Source organism: Boleophthalmus pectinirostris, unplaced genomic scaffold, assembly GCF_026225935.1.
Source record: "Boleophthalmus pectinirostris isolate CB_2022bp ecotype Guang Dong unplaced genomic scaffold, ASM2622593v1 HiC_scaffold_3, whole genome shotgun sequence".
Taxonomy (NCBI): domain Eukaryota; kingdom Metazoa; phylum Chordata; class Actinopteri; order Gobiiformes; family Gobiidae; genus Boleophthalmus; species Boleophthalmus pectinirostris.
In genome coordinates this window covers 1823853-1842959 of record NW_026571299.1, presented here as the reverse complement: position 1 = coordinate 1842959, position 19107 = coordinate 1823853, and the positions used below count along the sequence as shown (strand labels likewise).

General features: G+C 43.6%; 2 protein-coding genes across 2 annotated transcripts in view; one reads left to right on the top strand and one right to left on the bottom strand.

The window, feature by feature from the left end:
* LOC129411105 (NLR family CARD domain-containing protein 3-like) overlaps positions 1-19107 on the bottom strand; it is a gene marked incomplete at its 3' end in the record, with an annotated part of 207923 nt that overhangs the window by 49986 nt on the left and 138830 nt on the right. The gene's annotated exons all lie outside the window — the stretch shown is intronic.
* The window catches only part of LOC110171070 (plexin-A1-like), an 86277-nt gene that overhangs the window by 43588 nt on the left and 23582 nt on the right, over positions 1-19107 (top strand). Inside the window, 9 exon segments of the mRNA XM_055161042.1 lie at positions 3218-3314; positions 4119-4309; positions 11610-11761; positions 13498-13621; positions 14307-14443; positions 15389-15556; positions 15645-15738; positions 17510-17746; positions 18738-18881. Of these exon segments, the coding sequence (XP_055017017.1) occupies positions 3218-3314; positions 4119-4309; positions 11610-11761; positions 13498-13621; positions 14307-14443; positions 15389-15556; positions 15645-15738; positions 17510-17746; positions 18738-18881 (1344 nt within the window).

Below are 19107 nucleotides of genomic sequence, written 5' to 3'. Positions count from 1 at the left end.
GTGTCCTTGAGCAAAACACTTCGCCCACAGTCTGAGCGTCCTGTTAGCATCTGTTAGCTTCCATTAGCGTCTGTTAGCGGTTAGCTGAAGTCGGAGGTCGCCCAAACACCGTCTGCGACGCCCTCGACCCTCCTGACCTCTGATTGGCCGACGCAGCAGGAGGAGCCGGGCTCAGGTCAGAGCTCGGCCAATCACACGCCGAGCTCCCGACGACGCTCACGCGGACGGAATTGAACCTTCTCCCTCCTCCTCTCCTCCTCCTCCTGCTGCTGCTGTGTCCTTGAGCAACACACTTCATCCCTCTCTCCGTCTGTTTGATGAACGAGTGTGACGAGTCTGTAGGGGGCAGCAGAGAGAACGATGATCATCATGTCATCTCAACTCATCATCCATCTTTATCATCCATCCATCTATCCATCTCTTTATCTATCATCCATCCATCCATCATCCATCTCTTTTTCTTTATTTATCTATCATCCATCCATCTCTTTATCTATCATCCATCCATCCATCTCTTTATCTATCATCCATCCATCCATCTCTTTATCTATATCATCTCCATCTCATCCCCATCCATCTCTTTATCATCATCCATCTTTCTCTTCTCTTATGTCTTCTATCTATCATCATCCATCCATCATCCATCTCTTTATTTATCCATCCATCCATCTCTTTTTTTCTCTTTCTCTCTCTATTTCACTCTGTCTCTTTCTTTCTTTCTCTTTCTCTCTCTATCTGTCTTTCTTTTTTCTCTTTTTCTCTCACTTTCTCTCTATTTCACTCTGTCTCTTTCTTTTTTCTCTCTCTCTTTCTCTCTCTCTCTCTTTCTGTCTGTCTCTTTCTCTTTTTTCATTCTCTCTTATCTCACTCTGTTTCTTTCTTTCTTTTTACTTTCTCTCCCTCTCTCGCTTTCTCTTCTTCTTTGTTTTTCTCCCTCTTTCTCTCTCTCTCTCTCCATCTGTCTGTCTCTATCTCTCTATCTGTTTCTGTCTTTCTTTTTTCTTTCTTTCTCTCTCTCGCTTTCTCTTTTTCTCTCACTTTTCCTCTCTATTTCACTCTGTCTCTTTTTTCTTTCTCTCTTTCTTCCTCTCTCTTGCTTTCTCTCTATTTCACTCTTTCTTTCTGTCTTTCTCCCTCTCTCACTCTTTATCTCTCTCTCTCTTTCTCTATTTCTCTCTCTATCCAGCCATCTCTTTCTCTCTTTGTCTTTCTTTATCTCTTTCTCTCTCCTCTCTCTCTCTTTCTATCTCACTATCTATTTATTTATCTATCCATCTCTCTCTTTCTGTCTCTTTCTCTCTTTCCACCTCTCTCTCTCTCTCTCTCTGAATGTTTTCTCTCCTCCGCACACCTCCCTCTTTTCCTCTCCCACTTTCTCTCCATCTCTCTCTCCTTTACCTCCACTTCTCCTCTTCATCTTTCCTCTCCCCCCCATCTTCTAACCCTCCTTTTATCCCCCCTCCTTCCTCCCTCTCTTCTTCTCTCTCTCTCTCCTCCTTTTCTTTTGTTTCTTCTTAATCTTGTCGTTTATCTCTGGATTTGGAGCCGAGGGTCAAGTCATAAAATCTATTACACAAGTCGATTATCTCCCGCCTCAGGCCCCAAGCGCTCGCTCGCTCTCTCTCTCTCTCTCTCTCTCGCTCTCGCTCGCTCTCTCGCTCTCTCTCTCTCTCTCTCTCTCTCTCTCTCTCTTTTAGTGGATGTTATCAGTTCTTCATAAAACTCACTGATGGTTCGTCCTGAGGCGATGGAGAGATGGAGGAGAGAGATGGAGAGATGGAGGAGAGGAGAGATGGAGAGATGGAGAGATGGAGGGATGGAGAGATGGAGGAGAGGGTTAGAGGAGGAGGACGAGGTTCAGACGTTTTCATGATGAAGAATTGTTTTTATTCTAATCGTCTTTGTTTGTTTTTTATTGTTTTATTTGATTTGTTTTTGTCATTTTGAGTTGAATCAGATGAAGTGATGAATGTTTGAAGACGTTAAAAGAGACGATTGTTTTTTTAAATGACTTTTTGGCAAATCACAACACGTCTGCATCTTGTGTTTTGTAGATTTTTTTCAATTAAAAATTTAAATTTATATGAAGTATTTATATTTAAATTATATGATGTATTTACATTTGACGCTGACTTTTCATCACCTCAAAATCAAACACTGACAGTCGACGACCACAGAGTACTGTAGTACTGTAGTACAGAGTACTGTAGTACTGTAGTACAGAGTACTGTAGTACTGTAGTACTGTAGTACTGTAGTAGAGTACTGTAGTACTGTAGTACTGTAGTACTGTAGTACTGTAGTACAGAGTACTATAGTACTGTAGTACTATAGTACTGTAGTACAGAGTACTGTAGTACAGAGAACTGTAGTACTGTAGTACAGTAGTACAGAGTACTGTAGTACAGTAGTACAGAGTACTGTAGTACTGTAGTACAGAGTACTGTAGTACTGTAGTACAGAGTACTGTAGTACTGTAGTGTAGAGTACTGTAGTACTGTAGTGTAGAGTACTGTAGTACTGTAGTGTACTGTAGTACAGAGTACTGTAGTACTGTAGTACAGAGTACTGTAGTACTGTAGTACAGAGTACTGTAGTACTGTAGTACAGGGTACTGTAGTACTGTAGTACAGAGTACTTGTAGTACTGTAGTACAGAGTACTTGTAGTACTGTAGTGTAGAGTATTGTAGTACAGGTATTGTAGTACAGTACTGTAGTACAGGGTACTGTAGTACAGGGTACTGTACAGAGTACTGGTACAGTACTGTAGTACAGGGTACTGTAGTACAGTAGTAGTACTGTAGTACTGTAGTACAGAGTAGTATTACTCTGGTGTAAAGTTTCAGTATTAGAGCACAGTAATGTTTTCTGAAACTCTGTTGTTGTTCAGTGTGATTTGTTTATTTTAACACCCGTGTGTGTGTGTGTGTGTGTGTTTGTCTGTGTGTGTGTGTGTTTGTGTGTGTGTCTGTGTGTGTGTGTGTCTGTGTGTGTGTGTGTGTGTGTGTGTGTGTGTTTGTGTGTGTGTGTCTGTGTGTGTCTGTGTGTGTGTGTGTGTGTCTGTGTGTGTCTGTGTGTGTGTGTGTGTGTGTGTGTGTCTGTGTGTGTCTGTGTGTGTGTGTGTGTGTGTGTGTGTGTGTGTGTGTCTGTGTGTGTCTGTGTGTGTCTGTGTGTGTGTCTGTGTGTGTGTGTGTGTGTGTGTGTGTGTGTGTTTCAGTACGTGTACGAGGGGAGTGACATCAGTGATCTGCCTGTGGATTTGTCTGTCGTCTGGAACGGAAACTTCATCATCGATAATCCTCATAATATCAAAGGTACGTCACGTTTACACACCTGTACATGTACACCTGTATATGTACACCTGTATATACACACCTGTATGTGTACGCCTGTATATACACACCTGTATATGTGCACCTGTATGTGTACACCTGTATGTGTACACCTGTATATACACACCTGTATATACACACCTGTATATACACACCTGTATGTGTACACCTGTATATACACACCTGTATATGTACACCTGTATATGTACACCTGTATATGTACACCTGTATGTGTACACCTGTATAAACACACCTGTATGTGTACACCTGTATATACACACCTGTATGTGAAGCTCACAGCTGCAGGTCCAGAGACGTTTGATTCATTCACCTGCATCATTAAAGGTTCACACCTGAGAGTCAAACCTGAACTTTAAACTGTGTTTCACATCAACGTTTGTTCATGTTTAACTTTGAAGCTTTTACACAGAATAAAACCTCAGACACCAGCAGCAGCAGCAGCAGCAGCAGCAGCAGCAGCAGCAGCAGCAGCAGCAGCAGCAGCAGCAGCAGCAGCAGCAGCAGCTCACACTAGAGCCACTGCTCCAACCTCTGTTTAAACTCACACCTGCCTCACCTGTACAGGCGCTCCTGTCACACCTGCCTCACCTGTCCTTTTGACCCAGTGTCAACCTGTTCTTTGGCAGCCTTACCTCTTTTTCATCTCTGCAGCTCACCTGTCTCACCTGTCTGTTTGCTCCTGTCTGCAGCGCACCTGTCTCACCTGTCTGTTTGCTCCTGTCTGCAGCGCACCTGTCTCACCTGTCTGTTTGCTCCTGTCTGCAGCGCACCTGTACAAGTGCTTCGCGCTGAGGGAGAGCTGTGGTCTGTGTCTGAAGGCTGATCCTCGCTTCGACTGCGGCTGGTGTGTTCAGGACAGGAAGTGCTCCCTGAGGCAGGAGTGTGTCCCACCTGAGGCCACCTGGATGCACCCGAGCACCGGGAACAGCCGCTGTGCCCACCCCAAGATCACCAAGGTAACCACACACACACACACACACACACACACACACACACTACACACGCACACACACACACACACACACACACACACTACACACGCACACACACACACACACACACATCCGATTTTTAATAAAACTTAAAACCGTATCGACCTGTAAACTTGGCCTCAGTGCTTCAGGAGACATTTTCAGTCGTTGTGTTTGGATCATGAGACGCAGACGAGTTCGAGACGTAAAACCTGCACCGTTTGGTTTTGGTTTGTTGAAAAAAACTGAAATATGGGGGGGTTCTTCTCTCTGTCTTCCTCTCTTTCTTTATCTCTCTCTTTCTTCTCTCTGATTTATCTTTCCTTCCCCTTTCCCTCTTTCTTTTTCCCTTCCCCCTCTCTGCACCCACACACTTTCTGTCTTCCTCCCTTCTTTCTTTCTCTTTCATCTTTCCGTGTTCACTTCTCTCTCACCTCTCCACCTTTCCCTCTTCTCTCTTTCTTTCTTTCTCTCCTTCCCCCTATTTTTCTCCTCCTTCTCTCTCTCTTCTCTCTCTTGGAGGAATGGAAGAAGTGAACGGAGAGTCTTTATCTCCTCTACTTCCCTTTCCTCTGGTTCACCCACTCTCACCCCTTTCTCTCTCTCTCTCTCCATCTTCTCTTCCTCTCTCCGTCCTCGCTCTTTCACTCTTTTCTCCTCTCCCCTCTCCCCTCTTTCTTTTCCATCCCTCTCTCCCTGTCTCCCCCCTCTTTCTCCTCCTCCTTATCTCGCTCCAGCACAAAGCAAAACTGGAGCTGGAGCTGTGGGTGTTGGAGGATGGAGGAGGGGGCTGTCGTGCGTTTTGAACCCAGACACGGAGCTCTGTTCTGGGGTAAATCGTGGTGGATGTTGGGGTGGGTGTTGGAGGATAGAGGAGGGGGCTGTCGTGCGTTTTGAACCCAGACACGGAGCTCTGTTCTGGGGTAAATCGTGGCCTGAGGCGAGGGGCGTTTGTGGGAGTCAAAAGTTAAAAGGAAAAAAGAAATTGTGAAAAAAAAAAAACAGCAGGAGACAGAACGAGACGTGACAAGATCCTTAAACAGAAGTAGATGATGTAGTAGTAGTAGTAGTAGTAGTAGTAGTAGTAGTAGTAGTAGTAGTAGTAGTAGTAGTAGTAGTAGTAGTAGTGTAGTAGTAGTAGTAGTAGTAGTAGTAGTAGTAGTAGTAGTAGTAGTAGTAGTAGTAGTAGTAGTAAATGTAGTAGTAGTAGTAGTAAGTAGTAAATGTAGTAGTAGTAGTAGTAGTAGTAAGTAGTAGTAGTAGTAGTAGTAGTAGTATGTAGTAGTAGTAGTAGTAGTAAATGTAGTAGTAGTAGTAGTAAATGTAGTAAGTAGTAGTAGTAAAGGTAGTAGTAGTAGTAGTAAATGTAGTAGTAAATGTAGTAGTAAATGTAGTAGTAAATGTAGTAGTAAATGTAGTAGTTAATGTAGTAGTAAATGTAGTAGTTAATGTAGTAGGAGTAGTAGTTGTATTAAAGAAACACTGTGTAACATTTCATCCAGTAAATAAACTAAAGTAAAAGTATTTTGTGTGTTTCTTGGTAAAACAGTACTGTGTGTACTGCGTGTACTGCGTGTACTGTGTGTACTGTGTGTACTGCGTGTACTGCGTGTACTGTGTGCATTGTGTGTACTGCGTTTACTGCGTTTACTGCGTTTACTGCGCGTACTGCGCGTACTGCGCGTACTGTGTGTACTGTGTGTACTGCGCGTACTGCGTGTACTGTGTGTACTGCGTGTACTGTGTGTATTGTGACCCGGGGCTCGCCTCTCCCACCAGACCTGAACATTCCCCAAAACGTCGTCACCCTCCCTCCCTTCCTCTGTGTGAACTGACCTCTCCTTTTCTCAACTCCTCTCTCCTTCCTTCCTTCCTTTCCTCCCTATCTCCTATTTCTCCTTCCTCTCCTCCTTCCTCTCCTCCTTCCTCTCTCCTTCCTCTCCTCCTTCCTCTCCTCCTTCCTCTCTCCTTCCTCTCCTCCTTCCTCTCCTCCTTCCTCTCTCCTTCCTCTCCTCCTTCCTCTCCTCCTTCTGTCCCTCGTTTTCTAAAATCCTCTCTCCTCTTCTTCTTTTTTTCTACTTTCTTCACACTTTCTCGTTTTCTTCACACATTAAACACTTTTAATCCAAAATCCTCTCTCCCTCCTTTCTCTCCATCTCTCCCTCTTTTCTGTCTTTCTCTCCATCTCCCTAGTTCTCCCTATCTCTTTCGCTCTCCATCTTTTCTCTCTCTCCTCTTTTTGTCTGTCTTTCTCTCTCTCCTTCTCCCTCCTTCTCTCTCTTTTTTCTCCCTCTCCCTTTCTTCCTCCTTCTCTCTCTCTCCTTCTCCCTCCTTCTCTCTCTTCTCTCTCTCTCCCTTTCTTTCTCCTTCTCTCTCTCTCTTTTCTTTCTCTCCTTCTCCCTCCTTCTCTCTCTCTTCTCTGTCTCCTTCTCCCTCCTTCTCTCTCTCTCTTTTCTCTCTCTCCTTCTCCCTCCTCTCTCGCTCTCTCTTTTCTCTCTCTCCCTTTCTTCCTCCTTCTCTCTCGCTCTTTTCTCTCTTCTCTCTCTCCATATCTCTGTGTGTGTGTCTCTCTCTCCCTCTTTTCTTCTCAATTTTCTTCTTCATATCTGTGTGTTTCTCTCTCTCCTCTCCATCTCTCTCTCCTTTTATTCTCTCCTCTCTCTTCATATCCGTGTCTTTCTCTCTCTCTCTCTCTTTATTCCCTCGTTCAGATCGTATCCGTCCGTTCGTTCGTCGGTTATTAAACCCGAACACAAAAGCTCCGACGCTCCGGGAACGAGAGACCAACGACACGAAGAGAACCAAGACGAACAGAGAGAGAGAGAGAGAGAGAGAAAGAGGAGGGAGAGACGGAGAGAAGAGGGAGAGGGAGGGGTAGAGATGGAGGGAGGAGGAGGAGGAGGAGGAGGGGGTTGAGTCTGAATGAAGAGAAAGTGACAGAGTTGAATCGTATCAGAAAATCTCTTTTGTTTGTTTCTCGTCTGGTACCAACAATTCATCTTTTCTCTCTCTCCCTCTCTCTCTCTCTCTCCATTTCTGTGTGTGTCTCTCTCTCTCTCTCTCCTTTCCTCCTCTCCCCCACTCTTTGTCTCTCTCTCCTTTTCCTCTTTCTCTTCTTTTTCCCTTGCTCTCCCTCTCTCTTTTTCCCTCCCCCTTCTCTCTCCCTCTTTCACCCACCTCTCTCTCTCCCCTCTCTTTTTGTCCCTCTCCGTCTCTACCCCCCCTCTCCCCGCTCCCTCTCTCTCTCCTTTTCCTCTTTTTCTTCTTTTCCCCTCTCTCCATTTCCCCCTCTCTCTCTCCTTTACCTCTCTCTCCCCTCTCTCTCTTGCTTCTTTCCTCCTCTCCCCCGCTCTTTCTCTCTCTCTCTCTCCTTTTCCTCTTTCTCTTCTTTTTCCCCTTGCTCTCCCTCTCTCTTCCACCCCCTCCCCTTTTCTGTCCATCCCTCTCTCTCTCTCTTTCACCCTCCCTTCTCGCTCCCCCTCTTTTTGTCCCTCTCTCCCCCTCCCTCTCTTTCTCCTCTCTCTCTCTCTCTCTCTCTCTTGCTCCTTTCCTCCTCTCCCCTGCTCTCTCCCTCTCTCTCCTTTTCCTCTTTCTCTTCTTTTCCTCTTGCTCTCCCTCTCTTTTTCACCCCCTCCCTCTTTTTTCTCCCTCTCTCTCTCTCTTTCCCCTTTCTCCTTCTCTCTCCCTTTCCCTCTCTCTTTCTCTCCCTCTTTCACCCTCCCTTCTCTCTCCCCCTCTTTTTGTCACTTTTCCTCTCTACCCCTTCCCTCTCTTTCTCCTTTTCCTCTCTCTCTTTTCCTCCTCTCCCCCACTCTTTCTCTCTCTCCCTCTCTCTCCTTTTCCTCTTTCTCTTCTTTTCCCCTTGCTCTCCCTCTCTCTTTCACCCACCCTTCTCTCTCTCCCTCTTTTTGTCCCTCTCTCTCTCTACCCCTCTCTCTTTCTCCTTTTCCTCTCTCTCTTTCTCTCTCCCTCTCTCTCCTTTTCCTCTCTCCCCCTTTCTCTTGCTCCTTTCTTCCTTTCCCCCACTCTTCTCTCTCTCTCTCTCTCTCCTCTCTCTCATGTAGATGTGGGTTGTGGGTTGCCGTGGTAACAGAGGTGGATTTACCTTAAAGTGCTTCATGACACTTTCAGGATTCTCACATTTTCACTTTTTTTTTTTTTTTTTTGGTGTTAAAACCTTTTTCTAAAAATAAACCACCGACCGAGGAGCCGGAACACGTGACGAAAAATAGAAGAAGAAGAAGAAGAAGAGTCACAGTTTACACAAGACACACATTTTTCTGTCGCTGAGCAGAGATCTTTGAGGCTGTATCAGATCCGTGGAGAGGCGAGCCGCTCATTAATGCACCATTTTAAACAGATTTATGAGTAAAACGTAAAAACTGTAATAAAATAAAATGTGCAGGTTTGAGTCTGATCCAGCTCCGCCCACAGACTCGGTTTAGTTCTGACGCTCGATGGACGATTTTGGAAAACACACGGAGGGAAATATTTGTTTAGAGCACAGGTGTCAAACATGCGGCCCAGGGGCCAGATCCGGCCCTCCAAGACTTTTAATCTGGCCCTCGGCTGATTTTCTACTCAAATATTTGAATGATAATTTTCTATTAAAATGGTGTTAATTTTCTGTGGTGTTTATCACAGCAGCGTCTCCAGCGTCTCTGTACGTGGCCCCTCCCACCAGAGCAGCACAAATGAAGACTTGTCTCTTTCCAAACGCTCTTAAAGGACGATCGTTTTGACTGTTGACCGTGACACCCTCATCAGAAAAATGTCCAACATGAGAAAAGTGGAGCCGAGTGCAGGATTTTACAACAAAAATTTACTCCTGTTTACATACAAGTTCATGTTAAAACTTTGTGTTGAAATTGTATTTTTCTTAAAGTTTCAGGTTGTTCATAATATTATAATATTTTGTAAAAGAAAGAGTTCATCAATTCAAAAAGATTTCTGTAATAGATTTGTGTTTCTCTGCACAAATATTTGAACTTATTGTTATTTTTGGGGTTTATATGACTTGAGTTTTCTGATCCGGACACTTTGGATCAAAGTCGGTTGGACTCGACCCCCAGAACAAAATGAGTTTGACTCACCTCTGGTTTAGAGTAAGAATGGTGGAGTTCAACTGATTTTAAGTGATTCAATTGATTTCAGATTTTTTTTAATGTTTGTTTTGTTCAGTCAGGACGTTTACTCAAATGAAATGATCTCAAATCATAAAGAAAAGTTGTTGTTTTTTTACTTTTCAGTCCTGTTGTAAACGTAGTGCAGTAAAAGTACAGATACACGTCTCAAATGTACTCAAGTAAAAGTACAAATACCTAAAAATTTTACTTGAGTAGGCTATTTAGTATTTAAAATCTTAAAAAAAAAAAAAAAAAAACATTTTTACGACGGAGTATAAGGGTCAGGTAAAAAAATAAAATAAAAAGATGCTGGTGCTACGAGGATAAAGTCGTAACATTTCGATATTCAAGTCGTATTATTATGAGAATAAAGTCGTAGTCAAAATAAAGTCATAATATTAGGAGAAAATCGGCGGCTCGTGGAGAATAGAGAATTTGGAGCATTTTGTAAAGGAGAAGAATCTGAGTTTCATTCGTTCATTTGACTGAACAAGGACTGAATCAGGAATAAACCAGGTCTGGAACCAAACCAGAAAGACCAGGACTGAGACCGGGACCAGACCAGGACTGAAAATGGTTGAGTCCTGGTTTAGTCCTGGTTTAAGTCACGGAAATGGTGTTTCTGTGACTTTAAAATGCGATGACTGAACCAGGACTAAACCAGGACTAAACCAGGACTAAACCAGGACTAAACCAGGACTAAACCAGGACTAAACCAGGACTAAACCATTTTCAGTCTTGGTCTGGTCCCGGTCTCAGTCCTGGTCTCAGTCCTGGTCTGGTCCTGGACCTGGTTTAGTCCTGGTTTAGTCCTGGTTTAGTCCGGAGGCACAAATAATGAAGAAAATTGTTGTTTTTTAATTTTCTTATTTTTGGTTTTATATTGAAAAACAAGTTTCTTCTTCTGCCGCATTTTTCACTTTGACTTTGATTTTATTACGACTTTATTCTCGTAATATTACGACTTTAATGTCGAAATGTTATGACTTTATTCTCGTAGCGCCAGCATGTATGTGTATATATGTGTGTATATATATGTGTGTGTGTATATATATATATATATATATATATATTATTTTTTATCTGTATACCTTATACTCCGTCGTGCATTTTTAAACCACAAAACCACAAATTCTGTTTTTCTGTCGTCGATAATTCCTCCTCCTTTAGCGTTAGCCTCGTTAGCGTTGGCGGTGACGGACGAGCGGAGCGGCGGACGGTTTGGCTCCTCCCCCTCCTCCCTCGGTGCCGGGGGTCAGAGGTCGCGGTTGGTCTGATTGCTCTTGTTAAACAGACGGTCGCCGGGTTGAGTGGGTCACGTGAGCCTCGTTTTTCACGACGCTAACGAGGCTACGGCTAACGAGGCTACGGCTAACGGAGCGACGGACGTTTGTTTCTGTCAGATAAATTCGATTTGGAGAAATTTATGATGATGAATCTGGGAATTTAGGCTGTTAAGAAAAAGATCTGGAAAAAGGACAGACCCAGTTTAGTCCTGGTTTAGTCCTGGTTTAGACCTGGTTTAGACCCGGTGTAGTCCTGGTGTAGTCCTGGTGTAGTCCTGGTGTAGTCCTGGTGTAGTCCTGGTGTAGTCCCGGTTTAGACCCGGTTTAGTCCTGGTTTAGTCCTGGTTTAGACCTGGTTTAGACCTGGTTTAGTCCTGGTTTAGTCCTGGTTTAGTCCTGGTTTAGTCCTGGTTTAGTCCTGGTTTAGTCCTGGTTTAAATGGACTGGAGAGATGGAGGTTAGAGGTTCTGGGTTTTTCCTGCTTTTTGTTTGTTTAATAAAATCCTGTTCTTGACTTGGATCTGGCTCCAGATTCTCTCCTGTAAACTCCTCCTCGATGAGCTTCATTTGACTGGAGCTGGTCACCATGGTGACGTCAGATTCACTCAGAACACGTCTGTGTTTACAGACGAACACAAACATAAAGACTCACGGGGAAAGAAAGGAGAGTTCTTCTGTTTAATGTGGAAAATCACAGGATTTTGTCTAAAACAGTTTTATTTTCATCCTGGGCTCAGAATCAGGATCAAGTATCGAGTCTGATCCTTCATATTAACTGTAATGTGTTCTCCTCTTTCTCTCTCTCTCTTCCCCCCGTTTCTCTCTCTCTCTCTCCTCTCTCTCTCTCTTCCCCCCGTTTCTCTCTCTCATCAGTTGTCCCCGGACACTGGTCCTCGTCAGGGGGGGACTATGCTCACCATCTCTGGGGAGAATCTGGGGCTTCAGTTTCGGGACATTCAGAACGGAGTGAGGATCGGAAAAGTGACGTGTCAACCCCAAGAAGATCAGTACATCAGCGCCGAGCAGTGAGTCAGATGCCCTCCCACCCACACCCCTATATATTTGTGTGTTTGTGTGTGTATATATGTTATATATAAATGTGTGTGTGTATTTTTTGTTTTGTGTATATATGCATACATAATATATATAATATATATATAATATATATATGTGTGTGTTTTGTGTGTAGAATCGTGTGTGTGTATATATATATATATATATTTGTGTGTTTTGTGTGTAGAATCGTGTGTGTATATTAGGGTTGGGCAAAAATTTTAAAAATGTAATCGTGATTAATCGCATGAGTTCGAGTGATTAATCGTGATTAATTGCGATTAATCACATGTTATATGCAAAACCAATTAATGAATTAAAAAGTAGAGTATAGCTCAGGGGTGGGCAAACCTTCTGGCTCGCGGGCCACATAGGGTCCTAAAGTTTGACTGAAGGGCCGGACAGAAGACAGACATAACGTGTTAAGATCAGATTCATTATGTTCTTATTCACATTTATCCAGGACTTCAGACGCTGCACATTTCATCACTGTGAAAGATTCAGAACATAAAACTGTTGAGACGTGTTTGTTCCACTGCACAACATGAGTGAATGTTCATCATGAGTTCACCGGTTTTGAATATGACAACAGCTCAAAAACAAAACTCACGTCAAACAACCACAGATAAACACCTGTGAGTGTGAGAAAACCTGCCTCCAAACTGTTGTGACATTAACAAATACAACTCACAGTCCAGAGGTTTTTTTAATACATTTTTTACCAGCTCAAACTGGAAGCAGTGCATCTTATATCTTAACACCAACTACTTCACTCATGGTCCCAATAACTCCTGTAAGAACACTTTCCCATAAAGCATTGCAGCCAACATAATACGCCACATCTCAATGTATATATAGTGTCGCCATCTACTGGGAAACGCTGGAAATGCATGACAAATAAAACATCAACATGGTTTATTATTGTCATTTATTCCAGTTCGGCGGCCGGATTAAAAGGTTTAAAGGGCCGCACACGGCCCCCGGGCCGTAGTTTTCCCACCCCTGGTATCGCTGCACTTTTATTGGAAATATAAATGAAAGAGCCAAACATTTGTTGTGCAAACAGAACATTTCTTTCACAGTTGAACCTCAGAGTCTTCGAGGTTTTCAGTGAAGGCTCAAGAAAAAATATTGAATAGACATTTGTACTACTGATATATTTTTATTGAATATTTTTTATGCTGTGAGTAATAAACACGACACTAGTAATAATTTCTAGATCAGTGTTATAAACTTGGACTGATATTTCTTAGGAAACAAAGGGTTAATATAATGGAATGGAAATGGACCAATCACATTTTTCTTCCAGTTGTATCCGGGTAAATCAGAGACTCCAGCACTGAACTAAAGAAACAAGCTCAGCTCAGAGCCGGAGCCGCGGCTGAACCCACGGCCGGAGCCGCGGCTCGCGGAGGCTCAGACACGTTGCATCTCACGTGGTCAGAAAAAAGTGAAAAAGTGTAAAGAAAAGACGTCAAACTTAAAGAAACGCTCGCGGTGACTTTTTCAAAATAAAAGCCAGTGAGAAACAGATGTTTACAATAAAATAAATAAATAAATAATAAAAACTGTGTTAACGATGTTAAAATAATTTTCAGCGTTAATTACTTAATTAGTTAACGCAAAGTTAACGCGTTAACATGAAGCGACGGGGTACAGGGTGTAGACTCGTGTGTGTGTATATATATATTTTTGTGTATTTTTGTAGGATTGTGTGTCGTCTGAACGATGCGACCGGGTACCGGGTGCAGGAGGCTCAGGTGGAGGTTTGTGTTCGTGACTGTAACCACCCGGACTACAAGGCCGTGTCCTCCAGAGCCTTCACCTTCGTGGTACGAGAACTACAAACACTTTACACTCACTTTATTTATATGTTTCTTTATATTTACATCTGCCACGCTCCAAACACTCTGTCCCACCTCGTGATGTCATCAAGTGCTCGGGGTGGCAGAGAGAGGAAGGAGGACTCTCCTTTCTCTCCTCTCCTCTCCTCTCTCTTCTCTCTCTGTCTGTTCTGTAATCAGGCTGTGACTCGCTGAACTCGTCTTTAATCACAGAATCTGTCGTTTTTTCTGTTTAATGAATCTCTTCTGTCTCCTCCTCCTATAGATTTTATCACGTTTTTTTTTTTTTCCCATGTTTTTTGTCTCCATAATTCACCCTTCCTCCTCCTCCTCCTCCTCTTCTTCCTCCTCTTCTTCCTCTTCTTCCTTTGTAGATTTAATTACACTTTCTTGGTTTCATAAAATATTTCTTGTGTGTTTCTTCAGTCTCCTCCTCGTCTTCGTGTTTCTGTGGATTTCATGATTTATTCTTCGTTCTTTCTCCTTCCTCCTGTGGAATTCATTTCATATTTTTGTTTTTTGTCCTTCCTCTGTCCTCGTGCTTTTGATTTTCTTCCAAAAATACGACCAAAAATCAACAAAGCTGTAAAGTTGAACAAGAAATAAACTAAGCGCGACAAATGTATTTATTATTTATGAACTGATGATGTATTTTTTTTGTGTGTGTGTTTAGTCTCCGTACTTCAGCCGGGTTCACCCGTCGTCGGGGCCTCTGTCGGGCGGCACCAGGATCACCATCGAGGGCAGCCACCTGAACTCGGGCAGCGCCGTCTACGTCAAGATCGGACTCCACCCCTGCAGCTTCCAGAGGCACGAGCGATTCTTTTACTCAACACGAGCGATTCTTTTACTCAACACGAGCGATTCTTTTACTCAACACGAGCGATTCTTTTACTCAACACGAGCGATTCTTTTACTCAACACGAGCGATTCTTTTACTCAACACGAGCGATTCTTTTACTCGACACGAGCGATTCTTTTACTCAACACGAGCGATTCTTTTACTCAACACGTTTGTCCAAATTTAGTCTCAGATTTAGTCTTAGTTTTAGTCCAAATTTTGTCCAAGTTTAGTCCAAATTTAGTCTCAGGTTTAGTCCAGGTTTAGTCCAAGTTTAGTCCAAATTTACTCTCAGGTTTAGTCTTAGTTTTAATCTCAGGTTTAGTCCAAATTTTGTCTCAGATTTAGTCTTAGTTTTAGTCCAAATTTAGTCCAAATTTTGTCCAAGTTTAGTCCAAATTTAGTCTCAGGTTTAGTCTTAGTTTTAATCTCAGGTTTAGTCCAAATTTAATCCACGTTTAGTCCAAATTTAGTCTCAGATTTAGTCTTAGTTTTAGTCCAAATTTAGTCCAAATTTTGTCCAAGTTTAGTCCAAATTTAGTCTCAGGTTTAGTCCAGGTTTAGTCCAAGTTTAGTCCAGGTTTAGTCCAAATCTCCTTCATCTCCCTCTTCTTTCCAACTCTCCCTCTTTTTTCATCTCTCCATCCCCAAACCTTCCTCTAAACCCACTTCTTCTCTCTCTTTCTCTCTCTCCCTCACGTTCTTTCTTTCCTCCTCTCTCTCTCCCCCTTCTATCACCTCTCCCTCTTCTCTCTCTCTCTTTCCTCTCCCTCTCTTCTCCATCTCTTCTCTCCTCCCTCTTTCCCTCGTGTCTCTCAGAATCCCTCCAGATAAAAACGTCCGCGGGTCTTTGAGGAGAAACCTCTTGGCGCGGTCTCTCTCTTTAGTCTCACTGACGGCTCTCCTCTCCACAGACGCGGTCCGAGGGAGATCGTGTGCGTGACCCCGGGCGGCCTGGCTCCGGGCCTCACCCCCGTCATGGTCGACATCAACGCCGCCGAGCTCCGGAACCCCGAGGTCCGGTTCAACTACACCGAAGACCCGACCGTCCTGAAGATCGAGCCGGACTGGAGCATCGCCAGGTCGGGGGGGCGGGGCATCTGACGCGATCTGACGCACGCGGGGGCAGGGCATCTGACTGTTTTTTTGTGTTTGTTTGTTTGTTTACAGCGGGGGTACCGTGGTAACCGTCACGGGGACGAACCTGGCGACGATCAAAGAGCCGAAGATGAGGGCGAAGTTCGGCTCGGCCCAGTCTGAGAACGTGAGTCCGACACACGCCTTTCACTTTAGATTCAGATTTATTTATTTTATTTTATTATGATTTATTTTTTTCTTTTATTTTATTTCATTTATTTTTATTTATTTTATATTTATTTTTTTGTTATTTCTTTCTTTATTTTTCTTTATTACATTTTTAAAATTCATTTTATTTGTGTTTTTTTTCCTCCAAAACGTCTTGGTAAACAAAAGAACTACATAGACCATGATCCTTTGCTGCATCCTTCCTTTGTCTCGCTCTTTTTCTCTTCTCCTTTCACCCTCCTCCTTTTTTCTCTCTTCTCTCTCTCTTATTTTCTTTTCCTTTCTCCCTCCCTCTTTCTCTTTTTCTTCTCTATCACCTTTTTTTTTACTGTATTTACTCCTCCTTTTTCTCTCCGTCCTCTTTTCTTCTCTCTCTTTCTCTCTGCACCTCTTCTTCTCTTCTCTTTCCATCTCTCTCCTCTTTCTATCACTCTTTGCTCTATCACTACTCACCGCCTCTTTCTTTCTTCCTTCCATCTTTCTTCTTCTCCTCCTTTCTCCTTCTTTCTCTCTTCCTCTTTCTCCTTCCCTCTTCCTCCCTCTCTCTCTCTCTCTGTCTCTCTTCCCTCTTCATCTCTCTCTCTCTCTCTCTCTTCCTCCTTCATCCTTCTCTCTCTCTCTTTCTCCCTCTTCCTCTCTCCATTCCTCCTTCTTTTCTCCCCCTCCCTCCTTCTATCCTTCTCCTCCCCCCCCCTGTCTCTCTCTTCCTCCTCCATCTCTTTGTCCTCCTCTCTCTCTCCTTCTCTCTCTCTCTCTTTCTTGTTTGTTGTCGTTTTTTTCTTTCTTTCTGATGTTTTCCTTTTTACAGTTTAACCTTTTCAAATGTCAAACACCAATAAACCGAAGCCTCTGCACTCCTCCCTCTCTCTCTCTCTCTCTCCATCACTCCTCCGTCTCTCTCTCTCTCTCTCTCTCTCTCTCTCTCATCTCTCCTCTCTCTCTCTCTCTCCATCACTCCTCCGTCTCTCTCTCCATCGCTCTGATCTGGTTTAGTCCTGGTTCAGTCCCGGTTTAGTCCTGGTTTAGTCCTGGTTTAGTCCTGGTTTAGTCCTGGTTCTGGTTCTTTAGTCCTGGTTTAGTCCTGGTTTAGTCCTGGTTTAGTCCTGGTTTAGTCCCGGTTTAGTCCTGGTTTAGTCCTGGTTCAGTCCTGGTTTAGTCCTGGTTTAGTCCTGGTTTCAGTCCCTGGTTTAGTCCTGGTTTAGTCCCTGGTTTAGTCCTGGTTTCAGTCCCGGTTTAGTCCCCTGGTTCAGTCCCCTGGTTTAGTCCTGGTTTAGTCCCTGGTTTAGGTTCCTGGTTTAGTCCTGGTTTAGTCCCGGTTTAGTCCTGGTTTAGTCTGGTTTAGTCCGGTTTAGTCCCGGTTTAGTCCCGGTTTAGTCCCGGTTTAGTCCCGGTTAGTCCGGTTTAGTCCTGGTTTAGTCCTGGTTTCCTGGTTTAGTCCTGGTTTAGTCCTGGTTTAGTCCTGGTTTAGTCCTGGTTTAGTCCTGGTTCAGTCCTGGTTTAGTTTAGTGACACAGATCAGGCAGAGTCATATTTGGTGATGTTTGTGTTTGTTGGTTTAGTTGTTTGTCTCCTGCCTGATCCGTGTCACTCTGGAGTCGAGTCGAGCTCCTTCTTCTTCTTCCTCTTCTTCTTCTTCTTCTTCCTCTTCCTTATCCAGGTTTATTATAGATCCACGAGACTCACCTTCTTCTTCTTCTTCTTCTTCTTCTTTTCTTCTTCTTCTTCATCAGAACTGCACGGTGCTGAATAACACGGTGATGTTGTGTCTGGCGCCCTCTGTGGCCGGAGGCGACAGGACCGTGTCCGAGTCCGGGTCCAGTCCGGACGAGGTCGGGTTCATCATGGACCGAGTGCTCCCCCTGCTGGTCATCAACCAGAGCTTCACCTTCCACCCCGACCCGGTGTTCGAACCTCTGAGCCCCACGGGACGACTGGAGCTAAAGCCCAGCTCCCCGCTCATACTCAAGGTACTACAAATACTACAAATACTACTCCTACTACTACAAATACTACTACTACTACTACTACTGCAACGACTGGAGCTAAAGCCCAGCTCCCCACTCATACTCAAGGTACTACAAATACTACAAATACTACAACTACTACTACTACTACTACAACGACTGGAGCTAAAGCCCAGCTCCCCGCTCATACTCAAGGTACTACAAATACTACAAATACTACAAATACTACTACTACTACTACGACTGGAGCTAAAGCCCAGCTCCCCGCTCATACTCAAGGTACTACAAATACTACAAATACTACTACTACTACTACTACTGGAACGACGGGAGCTAAAGCCCAGCTCCCCGCTCATACTCAAGGTACTACAAATACTACAAATACTACAAATACTACTACTACTACTACTACACTACTGCAACAACTGGAGCTAAAGCCTCAAGTACTCCCCAGCTCCCCGCTCATACTCAAGGTACTACAAATACTACAACTACTACTACTACTACTACTGCAACAACTGGAGCTAAAGCCCAGCTCCCCGCTCATACTCAAGGTACTACAAATACTACAAATACTACTAATACTACTACTACTACTACTACAACGACTGGAACTAAAGCCCAGCTCCCCGCTCATACTCAAGGTACTACAAATACTACAAATACTACTACTACTACTACTACAACGACTGGAACTGAAACCCAGCTCCCCGCTCATACTCAAGGTACTACTGCAAATACTATTACGACTACTATTACTACTACTTAAAACTACTACTAAACAATAATAATGTGAAATTTGGATGTTTTAAGTTGTATTTTGCACACGTCCCTCCAGTGTGTGATCTGTATGACCCAGTGTAATGTGTGTGTATATTGTGTGTATATTGTGTGTATTTTGTGTATATTTTGTGTATATTTTTGTATGTATTTTGTGTATATTGTGTGTATATTTGTGCGTTTTTTATGGTTTGTGTTGCCGTTGTGTTTTCAGGGTCGTAACCTGATCCCTTTGGCTCCTGGAAACTCCAAACTGAACTACACGGTTCTGATCGGAGACACGCCCTGTGTTTTAACTCTGTCCGAGAGTCAACTGCTGTGTGAGTGGCCCAACCTGACGGGAGAGCACAAAGTCACCGTAAGTCACCAAAACAACACCCAAACGAGAGTGAAAGTAACCCAAAAAACAACACCCAAACGAGAGTGAAAGTAACCCAAAACATGACCAAAACAACACCCAAACAACACCCAAACGAGAGTGAAACTAAACCAAAACAACACCCAAACGAGAGTGAAACTAAACCAAAACAACACCCAAACAAGAGTGAAACTCAACCAGAACATGACCAAAACAACACCCAAAC